Here is a 19,852-nt window from a genome sequence, read left to right on the forward strand (position 1 = left end):
AAATATGTCAATTGTCAAGGTTTTAGAAAAATCTAAACATAAGCACGGAAAGAAAAATCAAAAATGTAGTTTTCAAAGTCCAGTATTGTTTGCTATAATATTTAGCATAATCTTCTTTTATTAGTTTGAAACTTTTTGCAAGGTTATCATTGTATTCTCATTTTTTGCCGAAACTTCCCTTTTTAAGTTTAATTTAGGAATTATATTTTATTTCCTTCTACTATGCTACATACTTGCATTTTGTTCTCCAAACTATAAAACTCCTCTTGCCTCAACCATTATTTTCCTATCAGTTTAATTTAATCATGCAATTTTTATTAGTAAATTTGGTAAAATTAGTTATTTATAACTCTCCAAAAAATAAAATAAAATAATTTTCAAACAGAGTTACATTAGTTGTGTATGTCTGATTACATCAAGTTTATAGAATTAGATTTATCTGATGGAAAATTAATAGTTCAGACGGCAATATTTGTACAAGGGGTCTTATGGTATAACTGGCAGTATGGAAAGTTGTGTAGTTGAATTTAAGGGGTAAAATGTAATTATCCTTTTTTAATTTATTCGCAATTTTCTCTATTATTTCAGTATAAATATAACATCTGGGTAAAATTTATAAGTGGAATGACACAATGGATGTATAATCATTAGAGTTAAATATTAAAGTGAAATGTTGTTTAAAAATTAAGTTGATACTCTAATCATTTTTATCACCAAAAAACATATAACTTAATCGAAATTTCACCATGGGTAATTTTTTTTTTTTTTTCTTTTAAAAGGTAGAATCACTGATCGCTAATGATGGTTCTGGTTGAGAAATATTTCTGTAAATAAGATTTAATCATTTGGACGAGTAAAACATATGCCTTTGGATTCACCATTGAAGGATTCAAAGTTCTGTAAACGCTTGCTCTTGGAAGGTGTATGTGCTTTTTGCGTGCTTAGTGTAATAAATTTCTTACAAATAAAGAAAATCTGCTGTTTGCTTGTAATTATTTCATTATTCCAAATGTGCAACTGACATGTAACTTCATTTTTTTTTTTTTTGGGGCAAATGTGACTTCGGTTAGCTTTTTATTTATTTTTATTTTGTTTTTTTTGGTGAATGTGACTTCAGTAAGCCTGAAATGGCAAATTGTAACAAAAATGATCAATTACACATTTAAGCAAACTAGAAGGACGTTGCCTCATTTTGAAAAGGCAAATTGAAATTGATGTGAAACCAAAAGGGTAAATTTAAAATTCCTTGAAACTTTCTAGAAGGAAGTAATTTATGTACCATTTATTTATTTATTTATTTGCTGAAACAATTTATGTACCATTTAAATTTGCATCATTTAAATATCTGTCATTAAATCTGCTCAACAAAGCCCAATTTGAAATTTGGCAAGGTTTTAAACAGCCTACAAACAGTCCTGTGGGGACAATCCAGTTGACAATCCACTAAAAACAAAACAGCCTACGAACAATACAATCTAAAACAAAATGCAAAGAAGGGCCTGTTAAAACAATTGAAATTTGCAAAATTGCTAAACTCAATTTACAGAATGAACTACGTTGTTTTAATATATCTAAGACAGGCATGAAGGCCAAAAGAATTATTTTTATGGAATGCAGAACTACATAGATATCCACTTGTACCAACTCAAGCGTTGGACTCAAAATAAGATCATTTTTTTTTTTTTTCCTTTTCTATTCTAAATTTCCAGATAAAATCAAAATATACAATGTACAATTACCGCAATATGTATTACACACGCCTTGACCTGGAACAACTGTGCATCAGATGTAAGTGGATCTGTAAGTCTGCAAAATATATTGTTGTTTAAATTTGTCAGGGACCCCTACGTTTCAAATGGCAAGGACACAAAATGCATACAAATAATATTCATATTTATCAATACCCAAGCAAAAACTGAATGCGTAACTGCAACGTGCTTTGGTTCAACAATCCAGAAGAACTTAAATAAAATGCAATGAGAGCCATATATTAGTGAATGAGCATATAACAACCAGAAAATGAAAGACATGAGGTCAAAATATAAAAATGCCAAAATTAAGAAGACTTTTCCCCTATGCAGATAAGCCTACATTAGAAATCTTACAGAATTTCAAAATTATTTCACTGATTGTTTGGTGTTCAAAAGTCAAAAAGCACAGGCACAGGAAAAGAAACAAAAAAGTCTCTGCAACTACAGATTCATTGGGGTTGGAAAAGACAACTAAAATTTCCACTTTATGTAATTCATGTCTACCCACACATGCACCAATGCACAAATGTTACAATTCATCACCATATAAAAAAATTTCTATACACTAGAAATGACGTCTTTCACCTTGTCAAAGATTTGTTTCATAATTTTATAACCAATGACAGAAAAATATGAAGGCAAGGTAAAGAAAACACATGCAAATGGGACCGGTATAAATGGTATTAACCTCTTTAACTACTTTTTTTTTTTTTTTTTTTGGCAAAAAGGTATTGATCCCCAATTATTAAATATTAATATTAAAAGATATCCATCCCCCCTCCTTACAAACTGAACGAACAAAAAAATAAAAGAAATATCCATGGCAAACACCAGGCAGGTTCTATAATTAAACATCTTTTAAGGGAGTAGTTAAGTTTCTGAAATTCATCACAGTATAATTGCAGTTTAAACTTCAAAATCAATTAAGTATTTGTTTGAAACTTAAACAACAACAACAAACAGAATGCAGAGTGAAAAACCACAGAATCAATGTTACCTCCGAGTAGCCTTATGCTTACCCATCAAACAGAAGAACATAAACATATTCTCCAAAGAATTTGATAAAAGATTGAATGAAGAATACATTTGGACATAGTTTATGAAACAGATTAAGGAAGAAAATTGATGATGATAAATTAACAAATAAAAAAACATAAAAGGAGGAGAAGGAGAATGTCAAGTTTGGTCTTGATAAATTCAATTTCCATGGTATAACATTTAGACATGTCTTGATTGGGGCCCCCTACGCACTCAAACGGTTGTATGGAAGCATACATTACATGACAAATATGCATCATCAGAAAGATGATTAAACGTAGAACCACCAAGTACAGAGTACCAGCTACCAACTACCAAATATGCAACCATTTTCCATACAGTAAATGAAAACCAAAAAAAGACATAATACAGAAATAATGAAGCCCATGAATTATGTAAAAATCACATTGAATAAATCCTTCAATTTGGAAAATATATGATTTCCATGCAGACATACAAGGAAGAAATCATTCAGAAAAGGCATAATGCCTTTGAAGCTACCTGAAGAACTCCTCATGATAAGCTTGCACTTAAGAGCCCAACCGGCCTTTCCCTCCCAAATGTTTCATCATCAAAATCTTCATTTGTGGAATTTTCCTGACATAATAATTTGTTCTCTCGAATAGGATCCATGCCAAGAGCCTCCCATACCATTGGATGATCTTGAGGCATGTCACCCTGTTTAGCCCCTTGATTGGGATCATTGTTGTCATCCACATTTTGTCTCACATCATCATACCCAAGTTCCACTCCTTTGTCATCACCAATGCATGATGGTTCTGCATTGAGATCAGAGCACAAATCAAATCCAATCGGATCCTCAGTTCCATGATATGCCACTGTTACTGTACCTTGGTCAGGCTGCTCAGAAGCATCTTTTTTCTGCCTCTTCCATTTCTTTGTGGATGACGTACCATCATCTGCAAAATCTTCTTCTTCTCTTTCTCTGTGTAAATAAACCCATAATTTCCTTTCCCCATCAAACTGTACACAAGGATCGCGTTCATAATGCAAGCGGTCCAGGGCTCCACTGACAACTTGATTAACTTGAGCATCAGACACATCTTCAACGATGTACTGAGAATCTCTTATCAAAGTACAAACATCAGCTCTTGTCCCAATACTACCCGGCAATCTGGCAGCTGCATCTCTTACAAGACAAAGAATAGTAACATGTGGTGGTCGATCACGTTTCAGCATAAAGTGGTCTCGGGCTTTTGATGTTGGCTTGCCACCACACCTTCTTAAGGGAGCAACAATAGATTTCCTACCATCAGCAGCCGTGTAAGAGAAGGCTCTGTCGGGAATTGAATACCTAAGAACTTCCTCCTTACGGAAATAATCCCTCACTTCATCAGAACTTTGGTTGATGGTGTTAAGACTCTTCTGAGCTCTTAGGTCCCTGAACCTTTCTTTCTCATCCAGGTTGAGCTGCATCTTTGCCAAAGGCGGTTCAGGAAGACTTCCTATTTGTTGAAGGGTTTCTTGTCCACTTTTCAACCAATTAGCAAACGAATCAACCAACTTAACAAGCATTTTATGAGGAAGACCCCACACTTCAGGAGATGTCGCCTCCTCAATGGTCTCATGATCTGATGAACTATGAGAAACTGGACCAAGCCATGACCAACTTTTGCTTGATTTTTCATAGATTGCAAGTGTCTTCCAACCCTTTGCTCCTAAAGGTGCTGTTTTAGATGAAAATATCTTCAGAACTCCTCTCACTAAGTCCTGAAGAGGTTCTTGCGTCTCAAGAATACAAGGATCTCCAGGATTCGATCTCACACGGTTCACAATCTCCTGAATAGTTAAAGAAGGCAAATTTCCATCCCTAGCATGTCCTAAGTCATCTACATCCAGCCTCTCATGAGATAGAACCCCATTCGCACTCCCCTTGGCATTAGGGCTTTGCTCATCTATAGGTTTGCCAACCTCTAAAGTGTCTTCATGAAGAGGAGTAATCATTGCCAAGCGAACAGCTGAAAGAAGATGTATAATGGAAAAAGAGAATCCTGTATGAACAGTAGGTGTAATTAAAGTAAATGGCTTTTTCTGTGGTTTCGTTTCCAGCTCTGTTTCTGCAGCACCCATTTCTGAAACAGGTGGCTCAGGGGTTTCCAGATCTGAGCTACCAGTGTCAGCCTCCACTTTCCTCTTTGCCTTCTTCTTGGAGGATTTTGAATCCTTGAGATGCAGATGGTCAGACTGTAGGTCACCATCTCCATCTCTATCCAGCTGTGATACATCCTCCTTCCCCTTCCGCTTCTTTGACACCACGTTGCAACCCAATAATGGGACCTCAGATCTACCACGTCGATCACTCACATACTCATCCATGTTCTGACTTTTCTTCCCAAGTCTACCCTGTTTGTTTTCATCGACCAACAGACGTAATTGAAATGAATCATCCTCTTCATCAACAGCAAAGTCACGTAAATGATGTGACTGTGGTACAGAATAATCTACTTCCCTTTTCTGCTTTCTGTCAGAGTAGCCCTTCAATGTTGACATGTGTATTCTTTCACCCAGTTCCCCTGGTAATCGGCCATTCTTAGCTAGTTTGTAAATACGATCATCATCCTCATCATTACTTTTTCCCATGCCAGAGAGGTAAGTATCTTCAAACACTCTGGTAGAAGAGTCGAGCAAAGGACTATTGTCTCGTATCTTACCTTTCTGTTTAGCTTTTGAAGAGTAGTTTTCTGCACTTCGCATATGTCCACGTTCAAGAAAGCCACCCATCCTCTTAGAGTATGTGATTCCATCACCGGCCTGGACATTCCCCTTTGTGTCTTTTTTAACAAATTTAGCCTTCTCAGCACCTTGCCCAGACTTTGACAGGGAAGATCGAGAAGCTTCCACAAGACCACTGGGATAAGCCATCTTGCTCTTCAGCAAGGGGTTGCTATCCTCTTCATATTCAGATTGCTCTGATGAGTCTGACTCTGTTTCTTCATTTTTACTAAAAATTTTATGTCCTTTCTTTGCTGCCATGTCAGATCCTCCATTCTGAACAAGATTGCTCCTGTTCTTCTCTTCAAATGTTTTTCCTCTATATTCAGAAGTTAAAAATCTATCATTTAACTGTGGTGGGGAAGCTCTATATGATTTGTAATTCAGATCAGGAGACTCCCTCCCTGCCTTCCATTTCTTGCTCCTAATATTCCATTCATCAGATTTCATTGGAGAATCCATAGAGAAAGCTTCTCCTTGACTCCTGCTATGCCACAATGGTTCAGTACGATCTGATGTGTCAGCTCGACTTCCTTTCAGTGCTAGCTGTGGAAGTCTTCCTTTCAAAGGTTTTATTTGATCTCCAACTGCCAATTCAGGATACTTGCCCTTTTTGCCAAAATCATAGGGAGTTCTCGTGTTAGGAGGCTTTGCTGCAAACACCTTTGTCTCTGACAAAAGGTTACTATTCCTGCTCCTACCATAATGACGTAAATCATTCTTTGAAGTGAAAGGCAAACCCATCAAACCATCTGAAGCTAATTCATCACCTCTTGATAGGTCATGCTTTCTTCCAACTTTTAAAATTCCAGATTTCTCCATCATGTTAATTCGATCTCTCTGGAAACCAATTCCATAAGTTTCTTCAGCGTCATCACTGCTTCTCATCTGATCCCTCATCCTGAAGGCTGCCCCTGATTCATAGCCCACTGCCTTATTCTGCCGATGAAGAGCTACTGCTGAACTGTAATGCCCAGAATTCATGTCCAAACCATGGTAAACAGAAGGAATGCGAGCCCCTAGATCCTTAGCTGCTGGAGTTTTGGATCCACCCAACTTCAGTATACCTTTAGGATTCTGCTTTCCATATTTTGCTAATTCAAAAGGTAATGAACGTCCCCGTGAAGGAAAATCCGCCTTTGAACCAATTCCGTATCCAGAATGGCGACCCACTTTCTGTGCAGTTTTCCTGTCCTTGATCCTGCTAAGCAAACCTTCAGCCGAATCTCTTTCCGATGAGTCAGTCTCCACATCTTCCATCTTCTCATACATCAAACTCTTTTGGCTTTTCAAAATATTCAGAACACGAAGCCTCTCCTCAATACTGTATCCCCTACAATTAAGCCAGGCATCTCTTATCTGACAAAGATTACTAACCATAGTGTTCTGATGCTTCCTTAACAGATGGTAATGTTGCCGCTTCTGGAAGAAATCCAATCCCTCCCTGTAAAGGGCAACTCTGGGCTCACACAAACCTCCCTTCAGCATATCAAACAACTTCTTGATGGGGGTCCCGAAATGAAAGTTACTACCCGTAAAAAGCTCTTTCAAAGTAATCATATACATCTCCTGGTCCAGGTCAGGCAAGTACTTAGTGAGTGCGAAGCGCTCCTCCTCACTCAAGCACTCATTCCATACATCCACAGACAATATGTCTTCAAGACCCGAAAGATCATACAGCTCAAAAGGAATGCTACAAGTTTGGTTCCCAACTTGACAAAACTCCACTCCATTTTCTCCTAATTCCAACAAATCAAAGTCATCGGAGCCAGCCCCGGAATCAGCATCATCGAATTCATCATCGTCATCAGATTCAACAGCAGAGCTTCGTCGCTGAAGCTCATCCTCATCACTAGACATACTCTTCCTACTACTGGGAGAAATCTCCGAGTCTAGCCTTGAAGCCTTAAAGCTGTTCTTCTCAATCGCCATGAATCACATAACAATCCAAAAGCGCCACACCCTCCACAGCAGCAATTAAACAAAACCCACAGAATCAACCACCACACCTTTTAATTTGAACAAATTTTTTTCAAATTTTCCATACACCACCTGACAAACCCTAATTAAAAGATACATATATTTTTATCAGAAAACAGAGACGAAAACTCAAAAATTGCGTCGATTAATGCGAGATATATGCAAATCGAAACACAAAAAATTGAAAATTGCAGCAACTCAAAAAAGCACACAGTGCATATAATCAAAGAAGATTTTAATTTGGGAAAAAAAAAAATACCTCATTCTTGATTCGAATAAACTTTTTTTCAATGGAAAAATCGACAAGCAGGGAACGAAGTCCAACGCGCCAAAGGAAGATAAAAGCACGAAAATTTTGGACGTGCAAAACAGAAAGATAAAGCGTTTGGTGAATCCTGGAACCCTAGGTCGAAGAACGAGGCGGTTATTAATATATGTGTGTGTGTGTGTGTGTATATATATAAGATGTATATGTGGGGGAGAGCAGGTCGCAGGGATGGTGAAGAAGACGATGGTGACGTGGAGAGAGGTGGGCCGTCTGATTTTGCGAGGAAGATGAACGTGCAAAAAGACGAAAAAGGACATAGGCAAAGAGAAAGAAACAAAGGAAAAAAGAAAGAAAGAGAAAGCGTGTGCGCAGAGGCAGAGAAAGAGCGAGAGAGAAGAGAGTGGAAAAAGGTTCGGATGTTAGAGAGAGAGAGAGAGAGAGAGAGAGAGGGGAACAGAGAAGGCTAGTCGACTCAGTGAGTCAGGAAGACCACGACAACGAAGCGAGTCATGGATCTGGCTGGGCCAGCCCAGGCCACCATCTTGGAAATTCCCGGCAGGCCGTCTGATCTGACCCATCAAACTAAAGTAGTTTTATTTCTCCGACGTCGTTTGCGGTCTTTTTTGTTTTTCCCGTTTTCCAATTTGTGACAGCGGCAGATTTTTTTTTTTCTTTTGCTTATCATATTATTGACACCAATGAATTGCATCTTTCCAAGTTCTCAACGGTCTACAAAGTAAAACTGTTTTATTTTGACATATAAATATTTTAAATTAGTTATGAATTTAACTCTTGCAGATTAATGGTTATCATGTGAAAGATATGTTCAATTTTTAGCATTAAAGAAAACCAAAAAAAAAAAAAAAAAAAAAAAAGAAAGAATTCAAAGTATTGTCTTAAAAACAAAATAAATTTTAACATTTCTTATTCTTAAAACCAAAAAATAGTTTTTCTTTAGTACATAAAGGTGATAGCGACAGATCCAGAAATTTTTCAATGGCATTATATAATAGTATTTGAGTCTTCTTTGGTCAAAATATCAAATATGAGTGTTCGATTGCCTTTTTTTTCTTTTTTCTTTTTCTTTTTTTAATGTAATACATTGTTCTCATGTTTATAGTTAAAAAAAAAAATATATATATATATATATCTAAACATCCTTTGCTATATCATACTTTAATTAATTAAAATATTTAATAATTTACAAATAAAATTTGAAACCTTCACTAAACTAGGTATGATTAAATATTTTTTTCATTTTTATTAAAAATATTTGAGAGAAAAATATAATTTAAATGATTTTGATAGATTTGATTTCCTATTACACCAAATTTATTACAAATTTATAAAACAATACAAACATTTATACTCTGAAAAAAGAAGTAAATTTTGACAATAACTAACTAAAGAAAGTAAATTAAATATTTTTATAAAGAAAAATCATTAAATATTTTTATAAAGAAAAATCTAACGGAAAGAAATATATAATTAAATAAATTTGCCAACTTAGTTTTGTGTAATAAAACAAAAAGTTAATAGATAAATAATTATTGTGGTAATCATATTTTTGTTTTAATTACATATTTATTTTTTATTAAATAATATATTTAATATAGTGGTTAAGTAATGATTATTTATTTATTTTTTTTTTTTTTTGGGCTGAAGGTGATATTTTATAAACCAAAAAACCTGCAGAATACACTTGCAAAGTTACGACCTCAGCCACTCTCCTAGGTTACAAAAAGTCAACTAAAGCGGAGCTGGTCTCACATTTACTCTCCTGATTAACAAAATCAGCAAAAACAGAGGAAAGGTTACTAATAGCTACAAAATCATATTGGCTATATTTTAAACACCAACTAGTAATTGCATGCGCTAAAAAATTAGCTTCCCGTGGATCCATATGAAACGTATTTCCTAGAATTTACTTTTCATTTTCCATAAGCCTTTAAGGATTCCTTTCGTTGACCAGTGGCATGCTTGAGTTTCAGTAAGATTTAAGGAAGTTATGAGGTTTTTTGCATTAGATTCACACCATACCCTTGGCCAACCTTCGTCTTCCACCATTTTTATTCCCTGAAGAATACCAAATGCTTCAGTCAACTCAGATATATCTGAATTGAACAAAGTGGACTCAATTTTCAGGACTTCCCCCTTATGGTTTCTGGCCACTGCTCTTACCACACTGACTCCATAGTTGGCGCCTGTGAAACTGAGCCAAACCTTTTGAATTTTTATTGTGCATGACCTTTTTGGCTTCTTTGAACCTGAAATATAAGCGAGATATAGTGTTGTCTAGGCACATAAGTTTTTTTTTAATCAAAGATAGTGCAATTCCTTAACCTCCAAAGATGTTCCAGAATTAAGGAGGCAAACACAAATAAGTCTTCTTTGTCACTATAGAGAACAGGAAGCACCCCTATGGGGTTTGAGAGAAGGTCAGTTTCTCTTGGAAAGAAAGCTCACAGAAACTATTCCATTTGATAGCCCAAGGTGTGGCAAACCATAATGCTCTGGCTACTTGACAATGAAAGATGATATGATTTTTTGATTAAGTACACGCACATCCATGAACACAATTCTCATTATCCACTCTCATATTCCAAGCCATAAGGTTAGAGGCAGTTGAAAGATCGAAATTTGCTAGCTTCCATATAAAGAACTTGAGCCTCTCGTGAATTTTAGATTTCCAGAGGAATTTCCACCAAACTAAATTTGTTGAACCCCTCTAAATTTCATGTTATATGCTGATTTGATCGAAAATTCACCATTGGTATTCCCTTTCCAAATGAGTTTGTCATCTAAACTAAGATTCGTACTTGGAATTTTGCTAATATTTTGGACAGTGGCTATATCAAATAGAGATCAGAGGGTTTCCAAGTTCCAGTTTCCATTTTCTGTTCGGAGAGAATTAACCATTTCATGCTTGAGAGTTGCTTCCTCAGATAGTTGAATTGGTTTGAAATTAGGGTTGTTAGGGACCCAAGGATCTTCCTATATATTAATTTGATTTCCTCTACCAACTTTGTAGCATAACTCGTTTAGGAGTAGTTTTCTGGATAACAAAATACTGCTCCAAGACCACAAATCACCCTTCTTTTTCTCGTACTTAAAGAAATTCTTGCCAACCAGATACTTGGCCTTCAGAGCTTGGACCCAAAACTTGTTAGCATTTGTTGTTAAAAACTAGCCTAACTTGCTGAGAAGGGCAAGGTTCATGCCGTTTAAAGTTCTGATTCCAAGGCCTCCTTCATTTTTAGGCTTGCAAATTCTAGACCAAGAGATTGATGTGAAAGGTTTACTACTCCTACCCCCCCCCCCCCCAATAAGAAGTTGTTGGTTAAACTTTCTATCTCCCGGCACCATTTTAAGGGAAACTTAACTGAGGACATCGTTTAAAAGGGAGTTGAGCTTACCACTGACTTGATCAAAATGTATTTACTTGTTTGAGAAAGCAAGTAGGACTTCCAGCCTTGCAACCGAGCTTCTATCTTACTTTTCAACTCTTCATAAGCCTTTGAGTGGTTTCTACTCCTAAAGAGGGGGTTGCCGAGGTATTTCATCTCTGTTGGCAGCTCGCTCATTTCAATGATCTTTTTAATGCAAGTTTTAGTCTTTGCTTGAGTGTTCTTAAAAAAGAAGCATCTAGACTTGTTGAAATTGAACTTCTGACCTGTGCATTTGTAGTATTGAGTGGGGCATTCTTTTAACTCTTTTATATCCTCTAGATTAGCCCTACAGAAAAAGAGGATGTCGCTTGCGAAGAACAAATGTGAAATAGAAGAACTCAATCTACCGATTTTAACTCCATGTATTTTCCTTTCGCTTTCCAGCTTAAGCAACATCCTTGGCAGTAACTCAAAGTACAAACAAAAAGGGACATGGAGATAGGGTCACCTTGTCTAATGCCTTTTTCCATTTCTATTTTGCTGAAGGGGCTTCCATTTAGGAGTAGCTCCACAGGCACAGGAGAAATACATATGAGAATGAGAGAAGTAATCTTGGGCAAAAAACCAAACTGATGCATGATTCCGGTTAAAACTCCTCAATCCATCCTGTCGTATGCTTTTAGCATATCGATTTTGATCGCAACTAATCCTCTACCGCTTCTGCTCTTTTTTTATATGTGGACAATCTCATTTGCAAGCAAGGAATTCTCTCCAATCCATCTACCAGGTACAAAAGTAGACTGAAAAAGGAAAATTAATTTGTCCATCACTGGCTGAATACGATTAATCAGAAGCTTAAATAGAATTTTGTAAGTGGTGTTGCAAAGGCTAATTGGTCTTAGATAACTAAAAATGGAGACTTGCTTGTTCTTTGGTACCAAAGCAATGAATGATCTATTGATTTTCCACGGGATAATAACCGATTTGAAAACATTTTGAATCTTGGCCATTAAAGCCTGAGGTTGGATGGGATGCATGCTCTTAACTATTCGAAGGATTCATCCTCAGATGGCACATCATTAAATCTGGCATTGTGCTCATCTGAAACTCATCCACGAATATAATCACCAAGGCTATCGCAGAAAATTGTTGGTTCCACTTTATATAACTCAGAGTATTTGCTAATCAGATAGTTGTCAATTTCTTGCTTTGATTGTAACACTCGTCATTATCATTTTTAATGGTCACAGTCATGTTCTTTCTTTGCTTTGCTACAGTAGATGCATAGAAGAATTTTGAATTGTGGTCACCTTCTGTAAGTCATAGCTCTCGTGATTTTTATCTTCAGAGAATCTCAAGTCTTAAGTCTCCATTCGTTAATTTTAGATTGGATAGCATGCTGAGACCTTAAAATCTCCTCCAAGGGATGTTGGTTGAATAACTGAGAAAGTTGAAGTTCAAGGTCCTTAATTCTGGCTTGACAAAAGCCAAAACTTTGCTTATTCCACAACTTTAGAGCTTTAACAATATTGGTAATTCAAACACTAAGGGGAATCCTTCTTCTTTGGTTCGGAACGTTGGTCCATGCCTATTTAATCACTATTTCGCATGCAGGATCCCTGGTTCAGGCCTCGAAGAATCAAAAAGGTTTAGGAACAAAGGATGATCTTGGCATAACGAGAACTAAATTGGAAGGTGGTCCGAACCAATTGGGGCAAGGTGCGTGACTCCAACTTGGTTGAAAAGGATCCTCCATTCTGGACTGACTACAACACTATCAATACGTTCCCTGATGTTCACACTACCTGATACGAACCTAGGACGACCTGCTCCTAAACCCGTATTATATTAGCCCGGATCTTTAATTAAGTTCAAGTTTTAATGGAATGGACCTCAACCCTTAACCAACCTGTGGTTAGAAACCTTGGTATAATGTAGACGCCACAATAGGGGATGGAAAACCTATTGATAAGTCAAGCTAAAACAACCAATTCTCTAATGGTGTTTTAGGTGTTCTCAAAGAATAAAGAGATAATTAATCTCACAAGTATTTTCTTAATCAAATCAAAGTTGTATTCTTATTGAAAAATAAGCCTTTAAATAGGCTTTGAAAGAAACAAAATAAACCCTAAAAACCCTAGGAAAAACCGGCCACACAATGAAGAAGTCTACCTTGGCCGAAACTTTCCTTTTCCTAAACTAATTTGGATTAATTAATTCCTTTATTTTGAATTAGGAATTAATTAATTTACAATGAAAATAATAAAATAATAACTTTCCTAAACTTATTTGTCCAGAAAATAAATAAATAAAAACTAAAAAGTAATGGTAGTTTCCTAAAACAAAAAGTAGAATAAAATTAGGAAACTATAATACTAGCTTTTTGACTAAATTGACTTTGACCAATCTTTGACCAAATTGAGCTCCAAATCAGCTTCAATATGCTTTATAGGATGCCAAATAAGCTTATTGTGAAGTTCCTCACGTTGCCCTTGCTTGGAAATATGAGAAAAGGCTAATACAGTAAAATACAGTAAAGCCAGCAAGGAATACAGCAAATCCGGCCTTTCCTTCTCCTTGTGCGCAAACCACCTTGTTGGTCGGCTTTGAAGCTGCTTTGGCTGGTTTCTATGACTCATCCTCCATATGAATTGAACCCATAAGGATGGGGTTCCAATTCATACAACCCGGCCTCCTTATTATCACCAAAAACGTCACCCGACCCTGTTTTGGCTTCTATTGCTTGTATGAGTAAAACAGGCCTTGGTTCTTTAGATGTGGCCAACCCCTCTTGACTATGACTTATTCCTTGTATGAAGACAGCAAGATTGTCCTTGAACTTCTTGGCTTGGGCCCTAGTGATCGGTCCCACCTTCATTTGTATTGGGTCAGCACCCCAGCGGGTTGTTGGTCGAGCAGTCTCGGGTGGATTCGCATCATTCCCCTCCTCTTGAAAAGGATTTGTCCTCAAATCGAAGTCATCACCTGCAGCAAAAGGAGATAAATCAGCAACATTAAAGGTGGCACTAACACTATACTCACCCGGTAGATCAAGTTTGTAGGCATTGTCGTTTATCCTCTCCAAAACTTGAAAAGGTCCATCACCCCTCGGCATGAGTTTTGATTTCCTTTGTTCGGGGAATCTTTCTTTCCTTAAATGCAGCCACACCCAATCTCTAGGTTCAAACACCATTGATTTTCGGCCTTGATTAGCCACCCTTGCATATTGCTCGGTCCTCCTCTCAATGTTTGCTCGGGTTTTCTCATGAATCTGCTTTACAAAATCAGCTTTTTGTTTTCCATCTAGATTAGCACGCTCACTTAAAGGCAAAGGTGTTAAATCTAATGGAGTCAAAGGATTAAAACCATAAACAATTTCAAATGGAGTAAATTTAGTTGCTGAATGTAAAGACCTATTATATGCAAATTCAACATGTGGCAAACATTCTTCCCAAGTCCTTAAATTTCTACTAATTAATGCTCTCAACAATGCAGATAAGGTTCTATTTACTACTTCGGTTTGTCCATCAGTTTGTGGATGACAAGTAGTTGAAAATAAAAGCTTAGTACCTAATTTAGCCCACAATGTTTTCCAAAAATAGCTTAAGAACTTAGCATCCCTATCCGACACAATAGTTCTTGGCATTCCATGCAATCTCACAATTTCCTTGAAAAATAAGTTAGCAATATTGGATGCATCATCAGTTTTGTTACATGCAATAAAATGTGCCATCTTAGAAAACCTATCTACTACAACAAATATTGAATCCTTACTTGTCCTTGACCTAGGCAACCCAAGAATAAAATCCATAGACAAATCTACCCAAGGATAGGTAGGAATCGGCAAAGGCTTATACAATCCATGCGGTTTCAATGTTGATTTTGTTTTTCGGCACTTCAAACATCTTTCACAAATTCTCTCAACATCTCTCCTCATGTTAGGCCAATAAAAATGTTCTTGCAGCAAGGATAAAGTTTTTAAAACACCAAAATGACCCATTAAACCACCCCCATGACCTTCCTGAACCAATAATTCCCTAATACTACAATTAGGCACACAAAGTTTATTTTCCTTAAATAAATATCCCTCAAATATGTAAAATTTATTAAATCCATGTTTCAAACAGGTTTTAAAAATTTCTCCAAAGTCACTATCATGCTCATAAAGTTCTTTCAATTGTTCAAATCCAAGCAACCTAGCATCTAAAGTAGAAAAGAGCACATACCTTCGGGATAATGCATCGGCAACCACATTTTCCTTACCTTTTTTGTAGCGGATCACATATGGAAATGTTTCAATAAACTTAATCCACTTAGCATGCATTCGGTTGAGCTTTCCTTGACCCTTGATAAGCTTCAAAGACTCATGATCCGTATGAATCACAAACTCCTTTGGCATAAGATAATGCTGCCACGTCTCCAAAGCTCTCACCAAAGCATACATCTCCTTGTCATAAGTCGGGTAGTTTAGGGCAGCTCCATTCAATTTTTCACTAAAGTAGGCTATGGGCCTTCCTTCTTGCATTAAAACAGCTCCAATACCTACACCCGAAGCATCACACTCAATTTCAAAAGTCTTTGAAAAATTTGGCAAAACTAACAAAGGTGCATTACACAATTTTTCTTTCAATAAATTAAAAGATTTTTCTTGTACTTCCCCCCATTTGAAACCAACATTCTTCTTGACAACTTCATTTAATGGTGCTGCTATGGTACTAAAATCCTTGACAAATCTTCGGTAAAAGCTTGCCAAACCATGAAAGCTCCTCACTTGGGTGATAGAAGTAGGAACCGGCCACTCTTGTATTGCTTTCACCTTAGCTTGGTCAACATTGATTCCTGCAGCACTTACTACAAAACCTAGAAACACAAGCTCTTCTTTGCAAAATTCACATTTTTTAATGTTAGCAAATAATCTTTCCTTTCTAAGAACTTGCAAAACTTGCCTAAGTTGATCCACATGGTCATCCAAATTTCGGCTATATATTAGAATATCATCAAAATAAACAACCACAAATTTACCAATAAATGGACGCATTACATGATTCATAAGCCTCATGAAAGTACTAGGTGCATTGGATAATCCAAAAGGCATAACTAACCATTCATACAGCCCATATTTAGTTTTGAATGCGGTTTTCCATTCATCACCTTCTTTCATTCTAATTTGGTGATAACCACTCCTAAGATCAATTTTTGTAAACATGCAAGCACCATGCAACTCATCAAGCATATCATCTAATCTAGGAATGGGATGTCTATATTTGATGGTAATATTATTTATAGCCTTACAATCAACACACATTCTCCAAGAACCATCCTTTTTAGGTACCAACAAAATAGGAACAGCACATGGACTTAAACTCTCACGAATGTATCCTTTATCAAGCAAATCACTTACCTGTTTTTGCAGCTCCTTTGTTTCTTCTAGATTGCTCCTATAAGCTAGTCTATTTGGTATGGAAGCCCCTGGAACAAAGTCAATTTGATGTTCTATCCCCCGAATAGGTGGTAGTCCACTTGGAATCTCATTTGGGAAGACATCTCCAAATTCCTTCAAAAGAGAAATCATTGAACTTGGCAATTCAAGTTCTTCAAAGTTAGTTTGATCATTAAAATAATTTTCTTTGTAAAGCATGACCAGCAAAGGTTTCTTACACTCAATAACCTTATTAATATCCCCTAAACTCAAATAAAAATTCTGGTTTTTCCTCTCTTTTCTTTCTTTTCTTTTTCTTTCCTCGGTTTGGCTCTCATTGGCGGAAATTTCCAGATTTTTTGTGCTTTCGGGTTTGCTCTCTTTTCTCACCCCTCTCTCAGCTTTTTCTTGGTCTTTCCACTCAATATGAACCTAGAAACCTTACCTTGGTCAGCAACCTCAATCTTACCTTCTTGAAAGGATGGTGAAGCCGTTGGTGCCATACTTGCTTTTTCCTTGAGCTTTTCGGCTTCTCTCCTTTGTTGCATTTGTAATTGGTCTTTATAAACCTCTTTAGGAGATAATGGTTCCAGCTTGACCTTCTTCCCTTTAAACCTGAAAACAATACTATTTTCTCGACCAAAATGAGTAGCATCTTTATCAAATTGCCATGGCCTACCTAATAGTATATGTCCAGCAATCATGGGTACAATATCACATAAAACTACATCCTCATATCTACCTATATTAAATTTTACTTTGGCTTGTTTGTTTACTTTCATCTCACCACTATCATTAAGCCATTGTAATCTATAAGGTTCTGGATGTTTAATTGTTTTCAAGCCTAATTTATCAACTACAAAATTACTTATCACATTAGTACAACTCCCACTATCTATAATCATGCTACAAATTTTACCTTGTATTTCGCAGCGAGTGTGGAAGATGTTTTCTCTTTGTATCTGCTCTTCATCTTTGTAGACAGCAAGTACTCTCCTTGAAACCAAGCTCAACTCGGCATTAGATGTATCTACAGGTTCGGCTTCATCTTCATTGGATTCCTCCTCTTGCTCGGTTTCAGCCCCACTTTCTTCACTCGCAGATTCCAGCTCACCATCACCCTTTAATACCATGATTCTTCTATTTGGGCATTGGCTGGCTATGTGTCCTCTTCCTTGGCACTTAAAACAAATTATTTCTCTGGATTTTTGAGGTTTAGGATCAGATTTTATCTCACCTCTAAGTGCTTGGACAGATTCGGTCTTGACCTCCCTTCTTGGCCGGTTGGTAGATTTTTCTCCTAATCTCGGCTTCAACTTGTTTTCATAAGTGGAATTGTTTTTCCAGCCACTTGAACTTGTCCTTCCACTGCTAGAAACTCCTCCAAACCGTGTACTAACGCCCCTCCTCTTGAATTGGTTCTCAAGCTTAATGGCTACATGCAACATCTCCTCCAATTCCAAGTATTGTTGTAATTCAAGTTGGTTGGCAATGTCTCGGTTTAACCCTCCAAGAAATCTTGCCATGGTGGCCTCCCTATCCTCATTCATATTCAGCCTCATCATTAACATCTCCATCTCTTTGTAATAATCCTCCACGGACCTACTTCCTTGAGACAAAGATTGAAGCCTTTGATGCAGCAACCTATGGTAATGGGATGGCACGAACCGCTTCCTCATGGCTCCTTTCATTTGTCGCCATATTGTAATTAAGTCATCACCAACTCTCCTTCGGGTGCTTTGCTCATTTGTCCACCATTGGAGTGCATAATGGCCAAACTCCATTGCTGCCAACTTCACCTTCTTACCTTCCGAATAGTTGTGGCAGTTAAAAATCATCTCCATTTTCTCTTCCCACTCCAAATAAGCTTCGGGATCACTTTTACCCATAAAAGGTGGGATTTAACCTTGATATTTCCCAAATCATCATCTGTATCTTCCCTCCTATATCTCCCACGGCCAGCTCTATCTTGGACAGCAAAGGTTTCGTCCATACCTTCCTCAAAGTCGCCGTCGAATGACTCCTCATCAAATTCCTCTCTCGGCCTCTCGCGACCTCCTCGTCCTCGGCCTCGTCCTCCATGGAATTCTTGCCTATTTCTTGTATTCGGCCTTCCTTGTGAGGCTTCTAGTCTTCCCACTCTTTGATTTACATGCTCAACTTGAGCACTAACCCGCTGTATTGATTCCAAAACAGCTCTCATGTCCACTTGGTCTCCACTCCCGGTAGCTCGATCATCGCCACGGAATGCTACGGACTCTTCCTCATTGATCCTCAAGGGTGGATCCCCTCTTCTTATTCTAGAATCTGCCATGTTAGTAAAATACTGCAAAAATAAAATAAATCCTCACAATATTCACTCTCTCACGTGTTTCACTCAAACAAGGTCTCGACACTCGTGTTTGCACACTAGTTTCGGCTTTTACCCTCTTTTAAGCTCACACACTCTTGCCTTTTTCCACTCAATGAATTATCTCAAAGTTCTAATTAAAACACCCACAAAACAGCAGTTAGATCACTAGTATGTTTTAATTAAACTTATCAACAAAGCAGTAGCAAAAAGTAGGCAATACCGAAAGAATCCAACAAATCCTAATTTTTTCGACTTTCTAGACAAGAAAACGCAAAATAATGGGAAAACGTTGGAATTTTTGAAAACTGCACCAGATGGTAGTAGATTATGAGTTCAAGAATAAAATTCCAAAAAAAGAAATTCAAATACGAACAAGAATCAAAGAGAACAAAAATATAGAAAAGTGTTGGTTGTTGTTCTTGTAATTCAAGTTTTGTATCAATTCCTTTAACTAATTTTAATCCAAATAATTTAAGCACCCAAAATCCAAATATCCAGTAGCAAAAATAATTTCCCAGCAATTCAAATATTGAATAAATAAACAAAAACCCAGCAGCTCCAACAAATTCCCAGCAAACAAATCAAACTCCAACAAACTGAAAATTTTTTTTTTTATTCGACTTTACCTCTTCTTTCTTTTTTTTTTTTTTTTTTCACTCACAGAACACAAACAACTGCAGTAGCAAGAATAATTACCAAAATTGCAATTCCAACTCCAAAACAAACACCAAACCCGTGACCTCCAAATAAACAAAATGTATAGTTTTTTTTTTTTTTTTAAATGTTGCCGCAAACTTTTTTTTTTTTTTTTGAATATATGAATGCAAATATTTAGGACTAAAACAGCAAAGGAAAATCAACAAAAACAAAAATTAACAAGAACAATGATGAAAGACAACCAACAAACTAGGAAACAAAAAT

At 36.8% G+C, this 19,852-nt stretch overlaps 1 protein-coding gene across 2 annotated transcripts; it reads right to left on the reverse strand.

Annotated features, from left to right (window-relative positions):
- Positions 1 to 1,502: 1,502 nt before the first annotated feature.
- On the reverse strand, positions 1,503 to 8,448 carry LOC125419884 (uncharacterized). 2 transcript variants are annotated; one of them, XM_048466376.2, is made up of 4 exons: positions 7,762 to 8,448; positions 3,641 to 7,584; positions 3,291 to 3,568; positions 1,503 to 1,806 (listed from the first exon to the last, which is right to left on the reverse strand). In XM_048466376.2, the coding sequence occupies exons 2-3, from the start codon at positions 7,452 to 7,454 to the stop codon at positions 3,303 to 3,305; spliced, it is 4,080 nt and encodes a 1,359-aa protein (XP_048322333.1). In that variant the 5' UTR covers positions 7,455 to 7,584; positions 7,762 to 8,448; the 3' UTR covers positions 1,503 to 1,806; positions 3,291 to 3,302. The 2 variants fall into 2 exon arrangements, with proteins under 2 accessions (XP_048322333.1, XP_048322332.1); XM_048466375.2 differs by having other exon boundaries at positions 3,291 to 7,584; positions 7,762 to 8,447.
- Between the last annotated feature and the right edge of the window lie 11,404 nt (positions 8,449 to 19,852).

Source organism: Ziziphus jujuba, chromosome 10 (genome assembly GCF_031755915.1).
Source record: "Ziziphus jujuba cultivar Dongzao chromosome 10, ASM3175591v1".
Taxonomy (NCBI): Eukaryota; Viridiplantae; Streptophyta; class Magnoliopsida; order Rosales; family Rhamnaceae; genus Ziziphus; species Ziziphus jujuba.

Bases quoted from the DNA above. Each gene is read 5' to 3' on its own strand.
- LOC125419884 (XM_048466375.2), bottom strand. From the start codon at position 7,454: ATGGCGATTGAGAAGAACAGCTTTAAGGCTTCAAGGCTAGACTCGGAG.